The sequence below is a fragment of the Tyto alba genome, unplaced genomic scaffold (assembly GCF_018691265.1).
Source record: "Tyto alba isolate M040663 unplaced genomic scaffold, T.alba_DEE_v4.0 Super-Scaffold_23, whole genome shotgun sequence".
Lineage (NCBI taxonomy): Eukaryota > Metazoa > Chordata > Aves > Strigiformes > Tytonidae > Tyto > Tyto alba.
Genome location: NW_024881297.1, coordinates 4,748,634 through 4,774,559, shown reverse-complemented (window position 1 = coordinate 4,774,559; position 25,926 = coordinate 4,748,634). Strand labels below are relative to the sequence as shown.

The 25,926-nt window shown below is 42.6% G+C and overlaps 1 protein-coding gene across 9 annotated transcripts in view; it reads left to right on the top strand.

Moving 5' to 3' along the window:
* Nucleotides 1-20,093, top strand: part of USO1 (USO1 vesicle transport factor) — a 39,156-nt gene extending 19,063 nt beyond the window's left edge. For 3 of the 9 annotated variants that reach the window (XM_033007231.2, XM_042796613.1, XM_042796611.1), the window contains 17 exons: nt 1,090-1,268; nt 2,015-2,155; nt 2,975-3,063; nt 3,863-4,017; nt 4,270-4,481; nt 5,340-5,360; nt 9,400-9,510; nt 10,172-10,290; nt 10,591-10,772; nt 11,387-11,508; nt 12,526-12,664; nt 13,912-14,075; nt 14,652-14,741; nt 15,536-15,622; nt 17,221-17,319; nt 17,794-18,009; nt 19,166-20,093. In XM_033007231.2, the coding sequence (XP_032863122.2) occupies nt 1,090-1,268; nt 2,015-2,155; nt 2,975-3,063; nt 3,863-4,017; nt 4,270-4,481; nt 5,340-5,360; nt 9,400-9,510; nt 10,172-10,290; nt 10,591-10,772; nt 11,387-11,508; nt 12,526-12,664; nt 13,912-14,075; nt 14,652-14,741; nt 15,536-15,622; nt 17,221-17,319; nt 17,794-18,009; nt 19,166-19,243 (2,204 nt within the window). In that variant the 3' untranslated portion in view covers nt 19,244-20,093. The remainder of the gene's footprint in view (nt 1-1,089; nt 1,269-2,014; nt 2,156-2,974; nt 3,064-3,862; nt 4,018-4,269; nt 4,482-5,339; nt 5,361-9,399; nt 9,511-10,171; nt 10,291-10,590; nt 10,773-11,386; nt 11,509-12,525; nt 12,665-13,911; nt 14,076-14,651; nt 14,742-15,535; nt 15,623-17,220; nt 17,320-17,793; nt 18,010-19,165) is intronic. The other 6 variants (XM_042796614.1, XM_042796612.1, XM_042796618.1 and 3 more) reach the window with 3 other exon arrangements.
* Nucleotides 20,094-25,926: the final 5,833 nt, after the last annotated feature.

Below are 25,926 nucleotides of genomic sequence, written 5' to 3'. Positions count from 1 at the left end.
AATGCTTCTCTCCCAGCTGAATTATTCCAGGTATGTTGGCATGGAAGGATTAAGCAAACCTTTGATTCAAAGTTGCTATTTTTAGGCTGCTAATAGTTTTAGAAGACTCGGTATGTAAATTCCTAAGTGCTTGCCCCCTCTGATGTGTCCGTTCCTCCTGCCCGCAGCCCTGCCCAGGGCTGGATTGCCAGCTGTGGCTCTGCAGCAGGACAGGGAAGGGGAAGGTGATGGCTGGTCTCTGTTTTCCTGCTCCCATGTCTGGCGCTGCCCGTGTGTTCTCAGAAGTGCAAGGAGTAAGTCTTCATCGTGTCAAGTCTGGATGTGGAGGCCTCCCAGCAGTACCAGAAGCAGGCTGCCTTTGTTTGTGTTATCTTCTGGACAGAGTTGTCGGAGGATTTTCTGTTCACAGGCTACATAGTTGATTAGCATCTACAGTGCTTTTTTCAGTACAGCTAAAACCGGAGGGTAAAGATAAAGCTGTTGTAACTCCAAGGAGTTGAGTTTGAATTGGTTCACTGTAAGGGCTATTTCTAGGAATTGCTTCTCCCCCAAAATACTGCAAACAAAAGCTTTGAACTGCGTGGAAGGTGTAGCCAGTAATTAAAGAGAATGAATGTATTATCCAGTAAGAATTGCTGTATTTGAATCGTGATGTAGTTCAAGAGGGACTTCTTCGTATTAGTGCTTACAGTACAAGGAGACAGTAGTGTAGCCTGACTGAAATAGATATGCTTCAAGACACAAAGTGGTTGTGAGGCTTTCTTTGAAGTTCTTCCTGTTCCTACCCAGTTAGTTCATAGAAACTGTATTTGCTTTGGAAATAACATTTTTCCTTCAGACTTGTGGAAGAAATACAACTGTGGTTTCTTTGGAAATACAATGGATCAACATCCGATGTATTTAATTTGACCTTTGGCTATTTTTTCAAGCATGAGGTTCACAGTTCTTGATCCAAATCTAATGTTTGTTAAGAATGAAGAGTTCAGAAGTGTGTGCTCTGTTCCATCTGGAACAGACTTAGTGCATGGAGGAGCTAGTTTGTTTTCTATGTCTCATCTTTTGATTAACCTTTTGTTTTTGTCTCACCAGGAATAGTAGTGGAAGACTGCCTCCTCCTATTACAAAACCTGTTGAAGAATAATAATTCAAATCAGAATTTCTTCAAAGAGGGTTCATACATACAGCGTATGAAGCCTTGGTTTGAAGTTGGAGATGACAACTGCGGGTGGTCTGCACAGAAAGTAACTAACCTTCACCTAATGCTGCAGGTAAACCCCTTCCTCTAACTCCTCCGTACCAATGGCAATGCTTTTTCAGCTCTCTTGCAATGGAGAATAACTGTAATGTAACAGTTAACTGCAAAATCCATGTGTTGTCTTTAGCTCAGAATTAGCTACCAGCATTCATGAGTTGTACTGCTTTCAGCACAAACACTACTGCCAAATTGTGAATTTGTAATGGCTGGCATATCATGTAACTTCATTTCACGTAACTGAAGATGTAACAGCGATTTAAGTGAAATATGTAATCGGGGTGTTCTACATAGAGGATCCTCCGGTATGAATTCATGTATGGCTGTGGTGCATTAACTGATTTCCAGTAAGTGCCTTCATGATGGATTCATCACTATTGGGTGTTGGGCATCTCTCCTTCTGCTCACCCCTCCAAAAAAATAAAAGTTTTCCTGTTCTGTGCCACTTTTTGTGAAAGCTGAACATGAATGATGAAGGTAGTTTCTCACTTCCCGATACGCAGTTCTGACAAATGATGATCCAAATAATAGAATAGGTACAGCTTGATTTCTCACCGCTTAGTTGCAGTTTTGCAATGGAGTGTCAGATATTTTAGGAGTTTTATGTAGTAACGAGAGCAACATGCTGTTGAATTGTTGTCTCCTATCTCCGTTTTAAGGAGCAATTCTATTCCATGGCTAAACTTCAAACGGGTAAATTTTTTATTTGCATTTCAGAAGGTCTTGGGTTCTCTTCATAGAAGCATTTCTTTTTTTTTCTAGCTTGTGCGGGTACTTGTGTCTCCCACAAATCCTCCTGGTGCTACCAGCAGTTGTCAGAAGGCGATGTTTCACTGTGGGTTGTTACAGCAGCTCTGCACAATCCTGATGGCAACTGGAGTTCCTGCTGATATCCTGACAGAAGTAAGGGGGAGCAAGTAGGTGTAGGGATGGGGGCAACTGAATGGGTAAAAGTAGGAGTCTACAGGAATAACTGGTTGCTGCAGAGACAGACTGAAATTACAGTATTTGCTAAGGAAATATCTCAGATGCAAGAGATGTCAGCTTCCTATGTGGGCAACATAAATGTAAGGTAGACTTTTACATTATATTCTGTGACCAGAAAGTATTTGGATTTGCTTTTCCGTTGGATTTCAGCATACCCCAGGGTGGCTTAATTGATTCATGTTTTTCCTTGTTTTATGGGTGCATTTTGTTGTTATTCTCTTTTGAGAGAGTCTAGAAGTATTCTGACTTGGCAGATTTCCAACAATCAGGGATTTCTAGCTTCTAGAGAGCCCTGTCAGCAGTGTAGGATGAGGTGTTTATTCCTTTGCTAAAATGATATGCTCAGATTGAGCGCAGACTGGTTCATTTGGCGCGGCCTCCATTCCAATGTTTTTATCACTTAAAAGGTTTTACCTTTCAGCTTCTTTAAAATGTCCAGTTTAACTGGCTGTCGTGGAAAACTGGTCTGATAAAGAAAATTAAATTGGAGGTAACTGGGTACAACTGAGCTGTCTAAGCTTTCTGTCGCTTGACCTTTGCTCAATGTGCTTCACAGTTGTTTGGATTTAATTTGAGATGCTTTTACTGAGTAAGTATCTCTGCTGAGACTTGGTATGTATTTTTGATACCAAGCTGTCAGGGTGATCTTGAATAATTTTGAGTGACCTAGGTAGTAGATTATAGCTCACATTTAACTAGCTGTCCATTTAATTTTTTTCTCTTCTTTTTCTGTAGACTATTAATACTGTCTCAGAGGTCATTCGAGGATGCCAGATGAATCAAGACTACTTTGCCTCTGTAAATGCACCTTCTAATCCACCAAGGTAGAGGAAGAAAAGCGTTTAACTGTGTTAGGTCATGATGTATGGTTATGGGCATTGGCAGCCTAATCCAAAGGATTGTTTAAATTCAGAGGTTGGAATTATGATACAGATCAACAGCTTCAAGTTCATGTTGGGTGTATTAGATCTAGCATGAGGGTGTCAGGTGTGTTTCCACAGAGATGAGGCCTAGAACTGATTTTATTTGTTATGTGGTACCTGAAAAGTGAATAAACAGTAGTTGAGAAATTCCTAGATCGGGAGGAGCTGCCAGTGCCAGCCAGAGCACAGTGTACAAAAGGATTAGAGGCTAGGAAAATAGTCAGGTAATGGATATTTACTCAGACTGGGGAACAGCAAGTGTTGGCTTAATGAGATCTTAATCTCAACATTTCAGTGTGAGGGTGAAGGTAGAAAAAGAGCATTCTGTACTAGAAGTTGCTAGTGGCTTCATGAGGCATCTTCTACAATATTGCTGAAGCTCGCAGGGATCAGCGGGGGTCTCGATGGGAAATGAAAATATTGTGGAGGAGCCCTAGCTCATGGATAATGAATCTACTGGTTTCTGTTTTAACTAACTGAAAAACTTTGATATTGAAATCAAAGGTTTTACAGAAATGTTTGAAATGGTAATAGATGGAGTAGGCAAAAGTCTCTTTGCTTACCTGGAGAATACTACTAGTAGAATCCTACTAGATAGAATTCTACTATGCTAGTAGAATACCTACTCCAAATTGTGTATCTGTGATGGTCTTCATTCACAGCTTTGTCATAACAGTTTTTGTCTTTCCTTTCCAAACAGGCCTGCAATTGTTGTACTTCTGATGTCCATGGTAAATGAGAGGCAGCCTTTTGTGCTGCGTTGCGCTGTTCTCTATTGTTTCCAGTGCTTTTTATACAAAAACCAAAAAGGACAAGGAGAAATTGTTTCAACGCTTCTGCCATCTACTATTGACGGTACGCAAAGCTAACGTCTCTGCAGTGTGCTGGAAACTAGCGCAAATGTTTAATGCATCAACTAATGTCTTTTCAAAAATTACTGATGTGCCATTAAATGTCTGATCCAAGCAAGATAATTTGGCTTATGACTTCTGTAGGACTTCATTAGTTTCATTTTTCTGGGTTTTAACTGTATGTTGATGTCTTAAATACTTTGCTGGTTTCGTGGGTTGTTTTAATCTCCCTTGTACCTCTTGGCCATTCTGGTAGCTACAGGTAACTCTGTGTCAGCTGGTCAGCTGCTCTGTGGGGGCCTCTTTTCCACGGACTCTCTCTCCAACTGGTGTGCTGCTGTGGCCCTGGCCCACGCCTTACAGGAAAACGCCACTCTGAAAGAACAGCTCCTGAGAGTTCAGCTGGCAACGAGCATCGGCAATCCACCAGTGTCGCTGCTGCAGCAGTGCACCAACATCCTCTCGCAGGTACAGCGCCGACTGCCCCCCGCTTTGGGGTGAAACTCTGGGTATCCAGGAACAACACTGCTCTAGTGCAGGCGCTTCGCAGGAAGACATGAGTCCTAGCTTAATGAGAAGGAGCACTCTCCCTCTTTTATGGACCGTTTTTAAGCTTTACTTAAAGCACTCTGTGCTTCAGCAGGAGGAATAAAGCAGCAAATTTTGCTTTTTCATCAGCAGTTGCTGCTTGATATTGTCTACTGGCAGTAGGCAGAGGGTCCTAAAGCATCTAGGCCTTCAACTTGGTTTAAGAGACAAGGCAAACTGGCAGGATCCCCAGTCACATTTTGTTGCTGAAGTGGTGCCTGGTAGTATTTAACCTGTAACTGCTAACATGAAGCATCTTGGTAATACTGGGCTCTCATGCATTGACTGTTGTTGGTTTTGCTATTCAAAGCTAAAAGCTTTTTTGAACGTGTTCAACATGTTAACACGTGACTTTGCAAATGATGAGTGAACTTCGCCTCCTAGCCTGCACTTCCTTAGGACATCTTCTTCTGTTACGCCTACTTTTTCCCTGAATGGTTGTAATAAGAGGGAGCTAGTTAGCTCTGGCAGCAATTAGACTTTCCTGCAACTGAGAATAATGGCAGAATGCTGGAATTTTCAATTAGTTCATGTGACTTGTTAAATCCGCTTTACCCAAAAATAGACGTTACTCCTTTTTATCCTTTGCCTGGCATTTTTGTATAAGATAAATTTGAGTCTGTAAACCTGCCTGTGGCTCTTTAGCCTTAAATGATACAAGTGACTCAAACGCTGGGGGGGATGTTTCTGAAATGTGTTCCATTCAAGGTTCTCAAGTAATATGTGTGTAACTTGCAGGGTGATAAGATCGACAGACGGGTATGTATTTTTTGGCACAGCTTTGGCATTTTCTTGCCAAAAGCAAGCCTTTTCCTATTGTCTTGGGTTTTGCTGGGGAAGTTTTCTTTAACTGCTTTTCGACGTGTTTCCACTTACAGCTTTGTGTGGCAGTTGGGTTTGGGTTTTTTCCTAGCATAACAAGCTCTTTCTGTGTCTCCAGGGGATTCTCTGGGGGTCCTCCACAAAACTATGGGATAAAGATCTTGGGTAGCACGGGTGCTTTCTTTCCAGTGGGGTGGACTCATTCACAGTCTGTTCACCTAACAGATGCACTTTCTTGTAAGAAAAACTAAAACTGTTAGAAATGCTGTTTTCTTAGGCTGGCCTGTAGCAAACAGCTGGTACAATCTGAAGTGGGAATGTGCTCCTGACTGCTAAAAGACAAACTGCTTAACCTGCCTTCTGGCCACTTTCTACATTCTACTTAACAGCAGGAGTTTTAACCTTGCAGCTACTGGTTGTGACTAGTGGGGATCGCATTACTATAAATGACCCCTGAAGCAAGTTGTTCGACTTTCAGGCTGTTATGTAAAGCACTTCTAAGTTGGTTATCAGTGGCAGAAAAAACAATTTTGAAATATTGTCTGCTTTATTTACTACATCTATCACAGTTGTCCTGAGAGGTGGGGTTGTATTGTTCCCAGCTCTGAATTGTAGAACAGCAGCCATGCAGAGCTGTCATCTATCCTAGTAGGTGTTATGGTACATCTAGAAAATAGCTGTGTGTTGGTTTTGGTTTTTTTTGTTTGTTTGTTTTGTTTTTTGTTTTTTAAGAGAGGGTGTTTTGGACTGTGTGTTAATTTGACCTCGGAATAGCATGCAGCTCTTGAGAATAAACGTGGTTTGTGACTGCTTCCAGAAGATGACGTGTGTTGCAAATGCTGGGTCGTGCAAGCAAAAGGAATTTTGTGTTTCTGACAAGATAAGCAACACCTTCTACCAGTGTTCTCTGAAGAAGCATGAGGTGTGCCAGCGTGCTGTAGGGCAAGATTGCCAGTTACTGTGGCTATTCCCAGCGTGTATGAACTGGCTAGTAGTGTTGGGATACTGAGAGCCTGTATTTGTAAATGCAGGTGAGGGGAAAAAGGTTTCTAGTGTTGCTTGTTTGTTCTGCTGGAAGCAAGCATTTTTTTATCCAGCTAGGGGAGAATTTATTCAGTCTTTTGACAAATAGTAAGTTGACGTGACTAACGTCTTTGTGCAGATAATGGGTGTTTTAGCCACTTTGTCAGCAATTACTCAGTCTGAACTTTTAACTTTCTTGGCCTGATTCTGGTTGCTCCAAGTTAACTTTTGTCATTCCCAGAAGGGTGAAAGCAGTGTTCCATGGGTCGTTACTGGGAGGATTAAATGCAGACTGTCAGCAATTAAACTTGTTAAGTGTGTGGTGAAGTCTGGCATTTGTAGAAATAGGAACTTGGTGGAGTTGGTCAAACCAAGTGGCCTGTTCTCGGGTTTGCTAGAGCCTTTACAGGTGAGCACGAGAAGGGGCACAGCTCTCCCTCTAGAGTGGAAGGACTGGGGAAGAGGCGTTCCCGGCGGTTTTGAAGCAGTTTGAGCTGTGAGGAGCAAGGAGAGGGGGAAGAAGGGCAGTTTCTCTGCTGGTTGCATCATGGTACTTGCAGGTGGGGGCATGCTGCAAGTGTGTAGAGTGGGCACTGGATGCAGAACACTCCATCCTTCAGCACTGCTACATTAGGGTCATGTTTCCCCAAAGGGGTTTCTGAGGCTGGTTAAGTCACACAGTTGGCAGTGTCATGACACTGTTACTGCATCTAATCTGGAAGTAATTTGGGCAGAACTGGTGCTTTTGCAGTTCTCTTGTGCTCAAGCAGTGTACAGATGATTTGATTTCAATGGTCCCTTTTACCCTAAGTGACCCTGTAGTCCTGTGAGATGGCAGTGAGGGAACAGATAGCCTGTCTAGAGGCTTCAGTATAGCAAGAAGGGCCTGTGTGGTCATCAGGTTCTTCAGCTAAGCTGTTTGGCAAGGCAATACTGTGGTAGTTCACTACACCAGTGTGGTGTGGCAGATCATTTTCTGTATGAGCTTGTAAGACCTATGATTTGTCACCTGGTGTCTTAATTCATGTTTCACCTGAAGACTGGAGTATGAACACAGTTCTTAGCCTTACCTAGTGTCAAAAAAGTGGTGAGACAGCTCTTCGGGCATCCTGTCTTGCCTTTTTGGATAAATCTGCTATCTGCTAGCAAGTATCTCTTAAATGTGTACTGTCATTAGACTGTCTTTGAAATAAATGTCACCTCATGAGCAGAGATTGGAAGTGTTGTGTTGCCTGCAAGTCATTAACTAATTATCAAGTGCAAGATGGGTAGGGGAAACACAATGGGGATGGGGAAAAAAAGCTAACTGAGCCAGTGCAGAGGAAAGGAGAGGGCAAGAGGAGAACTGAGTTTGGTGGGAACTAGGCAACTCACAGTGAGGTCTAGGTCAGTGGAAACCAGTTGTGACATTCAGCTAGAAGGGTAGCAGCAAGGAAGATAATCCATACGTTAATACAATAGCATGACAGGGTCACAACAAGGCTGCGGACAAACCTATAGTAAAGACTAAGCAATGGTTGCTAGTAGGGCATGTGGTACTCACCCTGAAACACAACAGGCAGGTGGTGTGGGGTTGGTGGTGATGGCTATGTTCTCCGCTGTTCCCACATGATTCACTTGGGTCTTGGGAAGTAATGGTGATGATACTGATGAAAAAAGGCCAGATGCTTCCTTTCCTGTGTGTACAGCATTAGGGATGGTGGCCACAGTCTCGGTATCTGTAATCTGTGTTCTCCTTTAAGGAGGTCATTTCATATTAGTGGTGGTGATACACTGCAGCAGATCACAGCACCTCAGAAGGAAGTCCTTGAAGGTAGTCTCTTCAGAGCTTGGTATTTTCTTTGAGTTGCTAGACTCGTGGGCTGTTTCAATGGGCAAACTGGCTTAATCAAAGACTTTGGGGGAGCTTGCTTTATTTTTCCCTTAATGCTTAGCTAAAGTTAAAACCAACACTGCCTTGAGCTCTAAAGCATAGGGCTTATCACAGGAAAGGGTGGAGGTTCAGTGTCTCAAGTGTACATAACTTTTGGGCACAGACTTTCTTTGCTGTTGATGAATATTTCTCTCTTTTGCCACTGTCTTGATTCCCTGTGACCACTTGTTCCAGTGTATTTTCTTGCCCCCTTTTGAAGATATTCCAGCACTTCTATATGCCTCATCTTGGCTTCGAGACTTGACTTGAGTTTCCAGTTACTTTACCCAATTCATTAGGTGCTTGTGTGAAGTTTAGTTTTCTGTGCAGGGAACATTTTTCTTGGTTGCTTTCTGAATGTTGACTATCGGAAGAGATGTATGCCTGTCTTAATGCTGCTGTGCCCATGATATCTGCAGCAAAGACGAGGGGGACAGAATTGAGAAGGCAGTCAATTTGCAGATGAAAACTAATTTTCCCTAGTTAACAAAAACAAATACTGCAGTCAGCATTCCTCTTACTGGCTTAATGTGCATATTGTCTGAAGGAAAAACCACTTTAGTATTATCTTTCTTTACTTAGAAAATAATATTATGAACACATAGCTATTTTTAGTCAGCATGGGAAGTCTTAGTGATGCATCTCTACTTATCGGGCATCCTTACCTGACTCAATTTACACCTTGTTTCTTCTTCACAGGGGTGTTGTGTGTGTTCCTTCATGTTACCCTAGTATTAATTATGCAGAACTAATTTGTTATGATTTTATATTGGTGCTAATTTGCATTGAGTCATATTTCACATCTGTGTTGTTTGTTGTTTTGCTCTGAAAACAGTTAAATACGAATGGTTTAATACTCGTTTCATCAAAGCGCTAAAGCTGTGTTCAGTATAACTAACTAATGCGTATTTTGAAAGACGTGACTTGTCATTTTTAAAACGATGAGGTGAAAACGAGCAAGTTCTGAATGCATACAGCTTTTTTTGGTATTTGAGTCCTCCCCTGTGGAAAGATAATGACGGGGGGTTTTATTCTTTTCAGGGCAGCAAAGTACAAACCCGGGTTGGACTACTGATGTTGCTTTGCACCTGGCTAAGCAACTGCTCCATTGCTGTCACCCACTTCCTTCACAATCCAGCCAATATACCTTTTGTATCCTTGACCTGCCTGCAGTATAGACCTGCTTGCCTTGAAATTACTTGGGATTATTCATGTTCAAGTTAAATGTTTATCTAGATCAGTTGTCAGGGATGCTGCATGACATAAAAGAAAATGCACTGGGGCAAGAGATATAACCAGCCTCCTTTTGTTGACAGTGCTCTGTGTCTGCTGACCTGTCTGTAAGATGTGCACGTAAATTGAGGTACAGCAAAAACCTGTGTCATTCTGCCAGCAAAGTATTTTTTATTGCAAAAAGCCCATTGATATTTTTAATGTGACTTAAGCTTATACCCAAGAAGCAGGAAGAATGCTTCCTACTTCTGTTAAAGCTTATTTCTAGGCTTGCTTTTCAGGAAGAAATCTGACTAGAGTACATAAAGCTAAACTGTCACCTTATCTAAACTGAAAGTCTGTTCTGGAACAACTAAATCTCTTTGGTTAAGCAGATAGTTACTGAGAAAAGAAATGTCAGGGAAACCTCTGATTACCCAAGTCCTTCAAACTAGGAGTTAACTGATGAAACCCTTGCAAAGCTATTTTGCTTACTTCCTAATCAAGCTTGGGTATATGTGTGAAAATAATTTTCAGGGAGAAGTATGTTACATGTATTATGCTTATAAAATATCTTTAATATCCTTAACAAGAGGTCTAGCTCACAGGGCAGATAGCTGAAAACCTTGGGGAAGAGGAGCAACTTGTCCAAGGCCTTTGTGCACTCTTGCTTGGCATTTCCATCTACTACAATGACAATTCCCTTGAAAATTATAGGAAGTAAGTATGATGTAGAAATAAGAGGACTGTAGAGAAAAGTTCTGTGAATGGCAGATGGTGGAGAGGCTTTTAACCGAGGCGGTGCAAGGTTTGCATAGGTCCTCCTAACCTATGTATTTCTGAGCTGAGAACAGATGTCAGTGGCAACTGAAAAAGTGCTTCTTGAATGTGAAGTGTCTAGTGTGGTTAGGACTTGAGACAGATAATCAGAGTTGTAACTGCAAAAAACACCTTGAGGGAAGGATGGGTTCCTTTCTCTTCAAGTTGTTGCACTGTGATTGATTTGTGTCTTCCTTTTAGAGAGAAGCTGAAACAGCTGATTGAGAAGAGGATTGGCCGGGAGAACTTCATTGAGAAGCTTGGCTTCATTAGCAAACATGAACTTTATTCCAGAGCTGCTCAGAAACCACAGCCTAGTTTTTCTAGCCCAGACCACATGATGTTTGATCATGAATTTACCAAGCTTGTAAAGGAATTGGAAGGTGAGAGGTTATGCTCATTTCTGTAGTTTTTGTGATGAACTGATGATTGAACTACCAAATGTGCTGAACATAACCCTCTTTAACAGTACTGTGATGATACTAAAATGGAGTATTATGAAAAACATGTTATAATAATAGCTGTAAGTAATCATATATCCAAGCTTGCACTTCAAGTATTTACTAACTGGAAAACTTGATATTCGTAGGTGAAATGATTCTTAATACATGTGATGAGTTGCCACACTGTGGCCAAGAGGTGTATTTACCCATGCTCGCATAGAGACTAAATTATTGAGTGTATACAGCAGTCCTAGAAGTTTGATTTGTGCAAGTATGCAATCTAGTATCTATTGTTTCCAACTGATTAATTAAGAATAATTATGAATGCTGAATTTCTTGGCTTGTTAGAAAATGATAGGGACTTCCTTTGCTATAAAAAAATTGCCGTTTCCTATTTTCTTAAACCTGTTTGTGACAATTGCTTTTTTTCAAAGTGCAGGTTTTGTTTTTAATGCCATGAACTCAGTTAAACTGGGTGAGGCTGTGAGACTGTTTTGAGGACAAAAAAAAGAGATCTGTGAACTGGGCTTTAGTTGACAAACTGTTTTTGACAGGTGTCATAAGTAAAGCTATTTACAAGTCCAGCGAGGAAGATAAAAAGGAGGAGGAGGTCAAGAAGACATTGGAACAGCATGACAACATTGTGACTCACTACAAAAAAGTCATTCGAGAGCAGGTAAAGGGGAGTTACACTGCACGTGTGCCACCAGAAGTTGTTTGTAGTGGCTTTCAGAGGCACCACAGTGCTCTCTGATACCTGATGTTCCAAAACATATAACAAGCCATCTAGCAATGCAGAAACACTTATAAAAACACTTAATCCAAGTTCTGATTGAACTGAAATGGCAGTGTTAGAACACTGATTAAGTTTAAGTCTTTTCCATAGGGTACATCTGCTCTTTCCTGTGTTTAAGAGTTTTTTTCAAATGAGTAACTGGAGAACTTGGAGCCCTTCACAAAGAGATGTAATTCTTAGTTCTGTGCTCTCACCTTTGAAAAGATGACAGATGAAACGCGGCTGAATGAAGAAATGAAGTTTGTCAGTGAAGTCTGAATATACCTCTTGTGGTTGGACTCTCAAACTTTTTTCCAATGGTAGTTCAGTTGTTTTGTTGCCACAGCTTAGACTGAGAAGTAGAGGAGCAAAGCTAATTAACTGAAATAGCTAATAGGGAACGGAAGCAGGTGTTTTCAGTTCAGGGTTCTGGAATGGACACAGAGTATAATGATACCTGTGGAATTAAGGGTCACTTTTGAATCATCAGTGGGGCTTTACTGAACATGTGGTGACTGCAATTGCCACGACTTCTTTTAAGAGTCTTGAAGTGGACCAAATGCGTGTAGGCCTCAGTGTGATCAAGAAAAATTACAGTCATTTTTGATGTATTTCCTTTTTCTTTCTCCTGCTGTCCCTGGGGTGGGGATGCTGGAGGTCTCCAAAAGATTTGGAAGGCCCTGGTCTGGTATGACAGTCTGGTTCTGTCTTTCCCAGGCTTTTTTCCTAGGAATAGCTATCTAGGTTTGCATGAGGCTTTTCTGCTCACCTGTCACAGGTAGCATTGCCAGTGTTGCAAACCAGCACTGTGTAATGGTGGAGTTAAGGTTTTCCTGTCTTTATTTGCTTTTCTGACAGTATGGTATTCAAAAGTGTTATTACTTTAAGTGTTGGGTTTTTTCTTTTTTCCTTTTACAGGACCAGGAGCTTGAAGAATTAAAACAACGAATTAACACTTTAACATCTCAGAATGAACAGCTCCAAGCAACAGTTACACAGCAAGTGTCACAGATCCAGCAGCATAAGGACCAATATAATCTACTTAAAGTACAGCTAGGTAAGCTTCAGAAAGAATAGTAAAGAAATAATCTTGCTAGTGCAGAGATCTTGTGTGATTTATGGCAAGCTACAGAACAGCTCCAGCAGACAGCCTTTTGTCACTTGAGACATGCTGTTGTATGTTCTGCAGCATATGAAAATTTACCATAGAGATAAAATACACTTTTCTCAAGTTGATGTGGAACATTGCAAACAATCTTGTTTAAGCATTAGGTTTGCTTTATTATCTAAAAATACCAGGTTTTGCTTTAAGTGCCTTTGAGCTTACAAAATAAAACACAGTGAGAACTGAGAGGACAGCATGAAAATATGAATGAAGTATCATTTGTTCTTGCTTTATGCTTAAGTCTTGGGTCTTTTGAAATAATAGTACCCTTTGCTGCAAGATCTGTTGGAGCACTTGAGCTAGGGCCTATGTACCACATAGGCATGCTCGGGGGGAAAATGGGGACAGCTGCAGACCAGACAGTTGACTTAAAGGGACACATGGACATACTGGGATTAGCAATAGCTTCTGACCTGATCCCGATATTGCTTTGGTTGTCAGTGATGAAAATCAAAGCCCTTGCTTGCCACCCTAGCTACTTTCCTGTAGCTGTGCCTGGTGAGGGGTGAGAGCTGAAGTAAGAACTCCTGGCCCCCAGGGAGCTGCTGGTAGAGGCTTCCTACACCGTTGTTTAAGTTAGTCCAAAGCAGTCGTTGTCTGTTCAGACTTAGAAGACGAAGAGGTGGGCCATGGTGCGTGCTGAAGTTTGGGTCTGAATGAAATCATGGATTTGGGAAGAATTGTGGTATGGCAGATGTGCAAGATGGGGCCTATTACTGTCACTAGAGAGATTTCTAACCGAATGCTTAAATTGGGACAGTCTATTCAAGTTATTCCAAGGTCCAGATGCCTGATAAGCTGGTTATGGCATGATTTCAAAAATTCTGCCTTCAGGACTAAGGAAGCAACTGTCCTTTGTAAAATGATATGTCTGTGAACTTACTTTGGATGAACTGAATGACTGAAGCAGCATGCAGGTGCAGCCACACATACTTGAAGGAATGGTGAATTAGAGCTCTTTAGTCAACTTTGGAAAGAGAATTCTTAAATACTCTGCTTTGGTTCTTGAGTTAGAAAAGCTTGTATTGCCCTGTGGGGTGGGAGGAGGAAGCGCAGTAAATGCTTTAATTGGTGTGTTTTAAGCTAACTTCAAAATGATGTTGGTGTTTCTGACCTTTGTTATAAACGCTGCCTTTTAGGAAAGGACACTCAGCATCATAATTCCCACAGTGAAACGTTGCAGATGAATGGCATTCAGATGGAAGAAGTGAGCAAATTGAAAGAGGAGCTGGAAGAATGGAAAAACAAGCATGAACTGCTGCAAGGGCAGTTAAGGGAAAAGGATTCTGTGATTGAAAAATTGGTAAGCGCTATCTCAGCAGAACTTGATGCAGCTTCCAATTCCTGTTTTCAGATGTAATTTGCCTTAAGCTAAGTCTTCATTATGATGGCAGTCAAGCAGTCATAACTGATTGTGTGCTGCTGATAGGAAATACGGTGGGAGATGGCTTGAGCAGAGCCTTTTCTGCTTCGCACTGTTCCCAAGAGTAATTTGTGCAGCTGACCTGTTGTGCTGTAGAATCAGTGGTTTTTAGCATGTTTTGGGTGGGGAAGAAATGGTAGGTGTCTCCTAGGAGCTTAGTTAGGGTAATGCATAAGACACATTTATGGTGGCCTGCTTGTCAAAATGCAGGATGACGCATTTTGTGCATGTTTTCTGCATCTGAATTGGTGAAAGGTGCTTTTGCATCCACTTCAGAGGAGACCATCCAGCTGCTTTCATTCAATCGGCGAGCTTTGTCATGCATTTCTTAGCTTGCTTGCACCTTTTCTACTGGGAAGTCTGATCATAGAAGCACACAGTTTTCTTTGTGTTCTGACAGAATGAGTACATTTAGTCTCTCTAGTTCTATGGCTAATTTTCCTGTTGTTATTACAGAAGTCTTCACAGTTGGAAATGGGAACAACGGAGCAGTCTTCACAGACCAGCAGATCTGGTGGCTTGGAGCTCAGTAATGAACTGCAGAAGGTGAACCTGTGGTACTTCAGCAAAGCTGTGGTGATCAGTGATAGCTTGGCATGGGAAGGGAGCTTTGTCAGACTTCAGGGAGGAGAACAGATTTCCTGAGCATGTCGATGTTTTTGATGGTGTACCTTTATGTGATGATGGTACTACTCGTTGAGCATCAAGATTATGCATCCAAAAATGAATTGGTTTGTTTTGCCAAGCAGGTTTGAGCCAGCAGAAGGCACTTCAGCTGACTCTTGAGACTTGCAAAATCTATCTGTTTATCCATTGCAGAACATATCTTTAAACGTTGACATGAATGAAAGCTTCCAGGTATTAAATGTACAGCACAGAGTGTTTAAGTATCTGCAGATTCAGTAATTCAGGGTAGCTGTTGCTCAAACAATACCTAGCAGAGTTTCTCTGATTAGAGAACTAATAATGCCTGGACTGATAAGTCATTATGGGTTTCTGCACCAAGAATGGTGCTACAGAAAGGATGCTAAGGGGAGCACTAGTGGTGTGAAATGCCTTTATAAACACGACCGAGGCTTGGAAAGGTGCCTTGGGTGGGCATCCCACAGAAGAGAGTTCATAAGGGCAGGGCAGAAAACAGTGCGTATTGCTGACTAGTTTTGTCTTCTAGAGAAGTGGTTGTGGTGCTCTGATTGAGGGAGAGATGTGGCTTTCCTCTCATGTAGGCTAGTATGAAGCAGTAAGTCTGGCAACATTTAACTTAAGAAAAATTTTATGTGAATAACTACCTTGCTTTATCAAATTAACTTAAAAGTATGTTTTATCTTTGTTTCCCAAAGGAATTAGAAATGCTCAGGAGTCAGATACAACTACAGTCTGCAGAAATCTCTAAACTTCAGATTGAGAATCAAAAGCTACAAGTAATGGTACTAGTGAAAAAGTTCCTTACTTTCTTTATGGGGACAAAATGTTTAAGACTGCTTTCCTGCTTATACTGTCTGTAGCTATTGTCCTAAACTGAGCTTGTTCTAAGAATACACATCAGCAAGCAATTGCAACAGTGTTTTAAATGAAGTAACATGTTTCCTAGACAAATCCTTCATGAAGAAGGAGTGGGACTTCCAGTCAAAGTAGCGTTCTGTGAGGCCATTGGTCCTTGGTATTTTAAACAAAGGAATACCAACTATTCAGCATTTTAAGTTTATATCCTGATCAAAGGAAATAGTCTCTTGTGAGACACAAACGCGTGATATGGTGTACATTAGACGGATTGTTATTCTTAGACACAGTTGAAAGTTGACATACAATTGAATGGCAAATGGTAGGTGCATCTGTCTGTGTAGCCCTCCAAATGCTTCAGAGCTTTTTTTAGCTGTGTATTAAAAAGATTAGCCAATAAAGCCTTATAGGATAGCTAAATAAATGCAATTGTGTCCTCAAAGCTAGCTGATAGCATTAGAAAGTGAATGTTGAGCTAGAGAAGTTAAAGGAGTTGCATAAAAATGTTAGCTGTTTCCACAGCAGTGTTCACAGTTCAAGCTGCAGGAGCATGGGCCACGTGAACACCTGAAACAATGACAGTACGTGATGTTTGGTGCTCAGGCAGAATGAGGGTAGCTCCCGTGTGCCCTACTTGACAACTCTGCTATAATGAAAAGGGTAGCTGGTCTGTGGTAGTAGGACTCCCTTAAACTCTTGCTTCTGGCTGGTTCGTTCTGACTTGTGCACCAAATTTTAATTTTGGCATTGAAGGAAGAAGACTCGTGTGGGGAAGATACCAAGCGTTTAATTTAATGTAGAGATCATCTGAGAGAGGCAGGCTTTTAACATTTCCACTGTCCCTGGCCTCAGGTGCTCTGACACAAGGTGCCATTGCTCATTTGTTGGCTGTGCGTGCTTACGCGGCAGAGGCACACGCAAGGTCTCCCTGCTGCCGCCAGCTGTCAGGCCCGCTCTGTGCTGTCCTGCACACGGCCTGCCTTTCCCAGAAAGCCAGGCTTAAGCCTGGCGTAACTGGAGAAGCAATTGTCTTGAATTCATGCCGTGCTGCAGTTTTAGCTGAAAGACAGCTGCCACGTTTTGGAGTTAATAATTTTGGGTAGGGCCGGCTGAGACTAAACTATTGCTATTTTTAGTCATCACATACAAAGGTTTGGGTATTTAGCCAAATAAAAAAAAAAAATCTTTGGCGTTTAAGAAGCATCTGAGTGAAGGCTGGTGGCCTGTAATAGACACAGTCTGCTTAGAAAAAAACCTAACGGTATCTTTAGAGGGCAACCTCTATGAAATAAGGGTTGCACCTTGTGCTCTACTTTTTGTGTGCACGTGCATATGTGTTTATTGAGACCCCAGGAAACATAGATCTGTTTCCTGATGCTTTGCAGCACAGGATGTATACGACTGCCATGCTATAAGAAGAAAATACACTTTTAAATTCTACAACTGACTTATTGTATAATGCGTTAGCTTGCTGTCTTTGTATGTGAGGCAGTCAGTGCTCTGATGCTCAATTTCTTGTATACAGAATACAACTGCAAATCCTGTGTTAGGAGACAGCGGTGCAGCAGCAGCAAGTAACTCGGAACTGGAGGGACGACTTGAGCAAGAAATAAAAGAATTGAAGGTTGGCAGTGGGTGAACACCAAACCAAATTGCTTGATACTCAGCCTTCAGTTAGGAGGACTTCTGCAGTAGGAAAAGCTTTGGGTGGAAGTGGTTTGTTTCCTCAGCACTTTCAGTGTTTCAGTGCTATGTAGGGGAAGCTGGGTTCATCTCCTTCATTTTTTACTTGGGAAACTGTAGGCCTTGTCTGCCTTTAAAGAGTTGATAAGAACAGTCTAGGAAATAGCTTTACTCTGACATGGACAGTCTGCTTTGGCTGGGAGAGAGGTAGCCAATGGTAAGACTTTTACCAGCCTTACTCCTGGTTGGCAGTAAGGGGAGTTTGGGTAAGGAAGTGTGTGGGAGCAAGGCCACAGGGCACTTGGTGGGGTTGGAGCTGTTACAGGTAGTGTATGGAATGCGTTTGTAGGAAATAAGGGTTCAGCTGTTCCAATGCTTATGGTGTAACTTGGTGTGGGATTTTCCCTGTTGCTAGGGTGAAGTCAAAGCCCTTTCTGAGGAAAAAGAATCACTAAAACAGCACCTGGATTCATCCAGTAGTACGGTTGCTATCTTGCAAGATGAGAAAAATAAACTTCAGCAAGAAGTTGCAGAGTCAAAGAAAGAACAGGATGACCTTTTGGTGCTTTTGGCTGACCAGGATCAGAAACTATCTGCACTGAAGATCAAATTGAAGGATCTTGGTGTGCCGGTAAGCAAAGCAATGGCTCCAGCAAGTTCTCAGGTCCTGGGCGTGTGTGAGCAGTTTGGGTATGGCAATACTTGATCCAGTAAATCTGGTGAGGCATCCTTCTATAAATAGGGGGCTGTTGAATCTACCAGAGTTGCTTTCTCAACTTACGTTGGCAGCCGTCAATAACAGATGGCAGGTGCCTCTTTCAGCTCAGGAATGTTGAGGAGTACCTGCCAAACTCCTGTGAGGAAAACTACTTCTCCTGTGTATGTCTGGAACAACACCTGGCCATGAGCCTGGCCTTGCTGTAGCTTATCCAGGCTGCCAACTGGAAGGCAGATGATGGCCCTGTTACAATCCTAAGGGATCGTTCCAGAGATAATACAAGTGATAACTAGAAAGCTTTAGTCTGCTGCTTACGCAGTGCTGAGAACTGTCAGGGCAGTTTGAGAGCCTCGTCTTTCGGCCAGTTTCTTTCAAGAATCCTTGTGGCTTGCAGCTGGCCGTGTAACTAAGGACATCATAAAGTGGCTGTTGTTTTGCAGTTATTGTGGCTGAACACCAGGCTAGAGTCTGGGTTTCCTATTGGGAGACAATCATTCTGTTATTTATGTGATCCTACTTAAGGGAAGGATTGCAGTTTGGCAGTTTAACAGTCATCTGGCTTAGCTTCAGCTGCAGGAATGGGGTTCTCAAGAGTCTGTGTTGGGTGAAGGCATTATTTGTATTGAAAAGTATTTATAGCAAGAGTAGATCCTGTAAGTGTGACCAAGGAATCTTTGGTCTGTTGACTTTTAAATGACTTAAATAGGGAAAAAGTACCCTAGAAGATATGAACAGCTTCACCTGTGGCTTTGCAAAGCACTAGACAGACTTGTTTTCCTCCTCAGCCTATTTGGTAAAGAGGGGTTTTAGTTCATGCAACTGTATGGGGAACCAAAGCCACTTATTCGAATGTACCGGGCAGAACTGACGGTGCTGAACAGAGGCGGTGGTTCACAGCAGTCAGCCACCCTTAGCAGAGGAGTTGCCTTTAGTAACCACTAATTGATGCAGCATGATAATTTTAGTTTAGGCTTAAGCTTATTTTCACTCGCTTAGCATTTGTCTTGCCATCAAAAGGTTGGATCAGAGTTAAGGGATGTTACTGCTCACAAGAGATCTTGAATTTCAGGTTGAAGACGAAGATGATATTGAATCTGGAGATCAGGGGGATGAAGATGAGGATGGAGATGAAGAGGAGCAAGACTAGAATGCTTTTGTGTGTTACCATGAAAAATAGATTGCATTGTTATTGGGGAAAAAAAAATCTATTATTGGTATACAAAGCAAAACATCTGCTTATGAGAAGCAGACAGGGAAATGGCAACCCATGGGACTAGTTATAAGTTACTGAAGTGTTTGAAAACCCTTCATACTAGGTAAAGCAAACAAAAAAATCACTGTTTAAGTTCTACATGAGTATCCAAAATTGTACTTGTTTAGAAGTTGCTTTAGACACTGTTTAAAGCATGGGGATGACAATGTTGCTGCCTCAGTTCATTGTCATTGACAGAAGTTCTGTGCATTTGTCTATGGTTTTAACCTTCTGGAACTCTTAACGTAATTAAATACAAAACTATTTGGTTTAACATCTCTCAAATGGAATCATTGCCCCTGCCTTCAGCATGGAGCTTCAGTGTAATTCGTGGCTTCCCTCAAAGAGCCCCAGTGAGGTGGAAGGGTAGGGGTGGCTGCTGTGTGTGGTGGCCACCCTGCCGGCCTCCTGGGCTAGTTCTCTCGGTGCGGATGGACCTGCACAGCGTCGAGTGCCTTGACACCTGAAACGGCTGCCTGCGGAACCTCCCCGAGGAACCGCAACGCTATGCTCATGACGTGGAAGAGGTTTCACGGAAACCTGCGCGAGAAAGGTAGCGTTTTCACGAAGAACCTCTGTGGAAGAACCAAGACCAATACACTTCTAAAGATCTAATGTGCTACCCGGTCAGCATAAAAATAAGTAAAAACCTTGTTGACTACTTCAGTAAGGAGATGAAAACTGATTTATATAACTTATTGGCTCTTGATGAGTGAATAAAAGATAAAATTTTAAAAGAAAAAAATGAATACAGTAAATGCATCAATTTCTTTTTTTGGTAATAAAATTAGGTATGTCCACTTAGTACTCATTTAATTCTCTTCTGTTTTAATAAAATATATTTTAATGCACATGTAAAATTGTCTAAAACCAGTCTAGGGTGGCAGATGAAAGAGATAATATACCATGTACTGGGGCTGTCATCATGTGAGTATATAGGGGTGCTGGTTCAGTTTTTGCATTTTTTCAACAACATCGACTTCAGTAGGTGCTTAACATCCTTAGAGCTTTTTTTGAAAATAAAATCATTCCGTAAATGTTAATTTGAGGAAGATAAGGTGTTTTGAAGGCACCTGATATACTCAGTGTGTTTAACATGAAACTGTTGAAAGGAGTAGTTTAAGTAAGCTCTACTCTTGCACTCCATCCTTGGGCAGATTTTTTTGGATTCGGGAGGGGAAAAGAGCAAGGATGAGAAGCAATGGTAGAGCAGGAGCTGAAACACTACGTGACTGTGAGGGGCTTGCTTCCATACAAGGCCTGGTTCTTACCTTCTGCGTGCCTTGCTTTCTTCTGAACATTGCACATCAATGAGGAGCTGGGAGCAAGCAGCTCACGTGTGTGGCCTGTCCCCCTTCTATGCAAGATTCAAGAATGAGGGCAGAAACAGCACACCCTAGAAAGCTGTTCTAGATGGTTTTGCCATGCTGACTTATGCAGCAAGAGTTGCAGATAGATTTACTGATAAGAGTACTTTAATTGAGGCAGTATTTCTTTTTTTCTTTTAAAGGCAGGAGATGCGCAAACTGCAACAAGCTAAAAAGCCAGCGCAGAAGGCCTGCAGTGCTCTTGCGTGCTCAGTGATGTGAACAAGGTTTAAAAGAACTGTTAACTTTGCTGTTTGCATACCCTCAGCACAGACACATTGCATGAATTCAACCCAATTTAGTGACTTAGACAAGTATCTTTTAGTATGACTATACTCTCTCCTTGACATGAAACAGAAGAAAGAAGATACATCATGGATGCTGTTTAAGTGGAAGGTGGTACAACAGCAGCATTGACAGCTAATAGATCTTGATTTTAATTTTTTTTTTTTTCTCAGTGCAAATGCAGGTAGTGAAGGGTTTTTTCTTTGCCAAGGGTGTTCTGGAGCTCTTGTGTCAAAGGGGACGGCGTGATAGTCGGTAGGGGGAATAGTAATAAAAAGTAGTGTAACTTAATGCCCAAGCTTTCTGTGTTGGGACTAGCACAAAGTAGGTGAAATGGTATCCCTATCCCCAGGTACTACAGTTACAAGATGGGACTATTACAAATAGCTGAAGAATTGAAGTACCCAGCTCCCACTGTGTGCATGGATATAGGCTGATACTCCTTATCCCATGAAAATTCTGTTTGTGACTAGAGTTCTCCTTCAGGCACAATGCAGTAGGAGTCTTTAAGCATAGTGTCTGTAATCTGTTAAGGAAAAAAATGAATTTAATTCTGGACTTCATGGTACAGGTTTTTTATAATGATCTAGATAATTTTTGTTGTCAGGTCCTCTAATGCTCTTGTTAGGTTAGATGTGCCTAAATTGAATTTTGTCAACATGTCTTCTGCAAGCTTTAAACTACTGAGTGTTGGAAGCCATGTGTGCCTTTCAGTTTTTCCTTTCAGTGCATTCAAGCATGAGATAGTTCTGGTCTCATTTATTGCTGTATGGGCCTGTATTGCTGTATTGTGCTGTCTCTCCTGACCAGATATAAGGCCTAGTAACTCTTCCTACATGATGTTATTCCAGTGTGGTTGAAACAGTTAGCTTAGCTGGTAATCAGACTGGGGATGAAGCTGTCCTGCTAGTTTCAGTGTCTCTGACATAAAATGGTGTTGATAAGAATTGTAGTGAGATTCTTTCTTCAAACCCAAGCCTAACTTGGAGGTTCCTGGAGGTCAGTGAGAGGTGCTTTGATGTAACCAGGGCTACAGTTGGGCTTGCTAGACATGTAGTTGCACCCATGTGCCATTATGAAGGGCCCTTGAAGGGTGGAAAGGGAAGGGCATGCTCGCTTTTTAAGGTGTTGAAATTTGCACTGAGTGATTCAGTCACCAGTGTTACCACCTGAAGAAATGGGAGCTCCTTTCTGCATGACTTGGGAAATCAGTTTTAAAAACACCTTTTTTATAAACCCTGGTAGAGGTGACAGCTTCAGTGCCCAGTGTCCTGTGAGCATTGGCACTGTCAGCAGTACCACCCCCAGGGAGCTGGTGACAGTTTGTCCTACCCTACTTAGACAAGACTGACTTACTTATTTAGATCTGCTTGAACCTCTTCCCCCATCACTGTCAGCTGTCCTGTGAAGCAGTGCTTTTCTTTGGAGGTGTTGGATCCTTCAGAGTGGTGGTGGAGAAGGTGCAGTGTTAGGAAATCTCATGGTTTTGTCATGTGTGGAGAGCCTGGAAAGCTGATGTGGCCTGCAGAGCCGGACCAGCAGGGAAATCTGCTTTTCCCTCCCTGTCTTCCGCTAGGTGATCAGTGACCTTGCAGGCTCTTTGTCTATTCTACGCACCTTTTACATTGCCCCAGATGCTTTTCCTTCATTGTCTTCTGGGTGCCCTTCTGTGAGGTCTCTAAAAATGCTCTGGGCAGAAATAAACAGATATTTAAGTTCTCCAGTATCTGATCATGCCCTAGGAGGCAAGTGTGCCTCTCTAGAGGGAAAGAGAATAGAGAAAGGAAGATAGATGAAAATGAACTAACCTTTTCCTTCCACCAATGAGCCAGAATCACCTGAAAAATAAGCGTAAACACACACTCAGTATGTGAAGGCACAAGGCATGTGATTGATGGTCTGGCCTGATCTTGATCAGGAGCTGTTAATCTGGCAACTTCACTTGGACATGAGTGCCACTCCCAGAAGATGGTATGCTGCAACATTTTTTTGTTGCTATTCTCTGCAGTGTTATGCTTGGGAAGTTCTTCCTTTTGGATGCAACTTCAAAATGTTTGAAATTGCAAAAATTGAAGGAAGAGATAACTAGGTGGGGTAGGAAGTTCAGGAGACAGACAAACTGGTTGCAAACAGGTTTTAAAGAAGCCTGTTCAAAGTGCTTTTCCCAATTAGAAAACCTGTTTTGTTGATTATTTTATTGCACCATCCTAGTGGTGTATCTTCCTGCTGGTAGCAGACATGTCTGGATTATAACTGTATTATTGTCAAATGGGTGGCCTGTGCCCAGGAGCTATTCACTTGACTGTGCATTCTTGGCTGTGTCACGAAAATTAGGTTTGTTAATTCTTTGGAATCTGTTCTTTTCCCATCATGATTGGGACACCATGAATGCAGGGTGTTTTTCCTTACTCTGCACAGTGTTTGGGTCCTCTCCACATAGTCTCTTTGTCAAAGCAAGCAACTGATGATCACGAGGAGGTTCATAGATTTCCAGCTTGGTTGTTGCACGTACTGACATTGATACAGATGAACAGGCCAAGAAGAGCTGAGCTGCAGAGAGTACCAGGAGCAGAGAGCAGAAGCAAGTAATTCTGATTATTGTATGCTAACAGTAGAACACCATAACCCACCTGGAGTCCAGAGCTGGTGCTTATGCTCCATGTCCAGACCAGGCAGCATGGGTCCCTTCACGTACACTCTCTTGGTGCAAGGCTTTTCAGGAAAGGTCCAGTGCTGCCTGGTCTGAACAGGGGAACTCTGTAATTTCTTTAAGATGGCTGCTACAGCATTTTCTGGATCAGTTGTTTGGAAAGTACAGGCTTCAGGGAAGCAAAAGCAGCCTTACCTGTGTTATGTGGCTTCTGCCTGCCGCTTGTCTTCTGCCAGATCAGAAATTGCCAAACCCTTTTAATTTGTGTGACATTTTTCCTACAAAATAAAATCAAAACAAAGTCTTCAGTAGTGCTTACAGGCTTAAGAGATCTGGGGTTCTTTTGTAAATACTTTACTAGAAAGAATGTGTCTCTCAACTGTAGGAATAAGGCAAAGTTTGAATGGGGACAGGTGGGAGACTGATTGAGGGGGGAAACTGGCTGCCAAGCAATCAGCTCCCTGGCCTGTGCCATGCTCAGATAAGGTGGGTGTGGATGTCCATGGAGCACAGCTGCTCACTGAAGCCCTTTGGCCAGCTGACTGTGTGACCAGTGCTGGGTGGTGTGAGTGGGACTTACTGCTGGCAAACTTGATGCCACTCAGGGTGGGTGAGGTGCCCCCATACCACCTGCAGCATCATTCTCCCTTCCACCAAGAGGATTTTTAACCATTCTGCTCTCCCCCAGCTGCCTTGCTTGCTGAACCAATCCATCCCATGAGCAAGATTTGCCATTGTCCCAGAGAACCAGGGCCTCTTCTCGTGTTCCTCCTGATTGCCCAAGTGTTCACCAAACAGCATCTCCACTTTAAATAAATAGCTGACTGGGTTACTCTAGCCTCGCGCATTCATGAGCAACAGGCAGTTGCAAAAGGACAACTGCCATCAAACAAGAGCAAAGTCCCTGTGGTTAGCTGAGTTGTGTGCTTTTCTTCTGTAGCACAACTCTGTTGTGAAAAGAGAAGCGAAACACATTTTTTATTTGCTCACTATCAATTGCTATTTAAGGAGGGACTCTGTCAGACTGGTTGCGTCTCTCTGTTACACCATTTGGTACGTTTCTAAATCACACCTCCTACCTGCATGGCACTGCTTCGTGCGTGTATGTAACAGCCTTGCCAGTGACCCTTTGCAGACATGGCTGTTGAGAAGTGACATCTACAGCTCGAGTCCCCACTAGGCGAGATGTTGTAGCTCACCCGGCATACCGATCCAACTAAACTGATTTTTGAAAAACTACAGGCCCTCTCTGTGGAGGCAAGTGGTGAACCTATGTCACTACATAGGTAGTTGCGGCACTTACAAACTGCTCTCTGCTAATTTTATAGCCCTGCTGTGAAGGCTGTAGGTTTTTGTGTACACATCTGACTCCTTTGCTTCGTGAAGCAGGTGCAGAATGTGATGTTTATTTGAAATTACTTTTCAGAAACAAGAAACGGGTCTGGACAAGCCTGTGATCACTTCCTACCGCTTATATAAGAAACTAATAACCTTATGACACTGTGCTTGATAAAGAACATCCTACTGTGAGCAGACTGTGATGCAACGGACTCAGATCCTGAGGCTAAGGTGAAGGTCAGGCCAAAGCTGAGAATACCGTTGGTGCATAGTGTTGCGCCTTGAAGCTGAAAATCTCACTGTTGGGCAAAGAGGGGACAGTCAGCAGCCACTGAAGGTTATTCACACGTGTTTCACTAGAAGCAGTATAATAAATCACAGGGCAGTCAGCCTGCTTGATTGGAGGGAGATACTAGTGCCAGTCAAGAAGAGCCGTTGCTCTTTAGGTTGGTGCGTTTACGCACGGGCAGACCCTTGAGAAAGCACGTGCTCTGGGGTTAGTGTTGCAGAGGGGCCTCAGCAAGGGGCAGATGAGCTCAGGTGAGACCTGAGGCGCAGGACAGCTGAGACTCCCCCAGCCATGTCAGCAGCCGCAGCCGCTTCAGCCAGATCAGTATCTCCTTACTGACCCTGGGTGTTGAGGCTACGTGACAGCCTGGGTGGGAGAGGTGCTTCACAGCTCACAGGGCTGACACCGAGCACACAGGTCACTCAATCAGGCCCACGCTATGGGAACAAACTGTTTCTGACTCTTCTGTGCTGTGTCTCCACTTAGGCGAGGGAAGAGCGGTCTGATTTTTATGCAAGTCCCTGGCTGTGCCTGGAAGCATCACCAAGAAAAATAACGGGGCAGTATGGAGATGTGCCTGGCTCTGCAGTTTCTGACCTCTTCTAGGACAGTCAGCACAGGAGGACTACACCCCACGTCCAAAGATCAA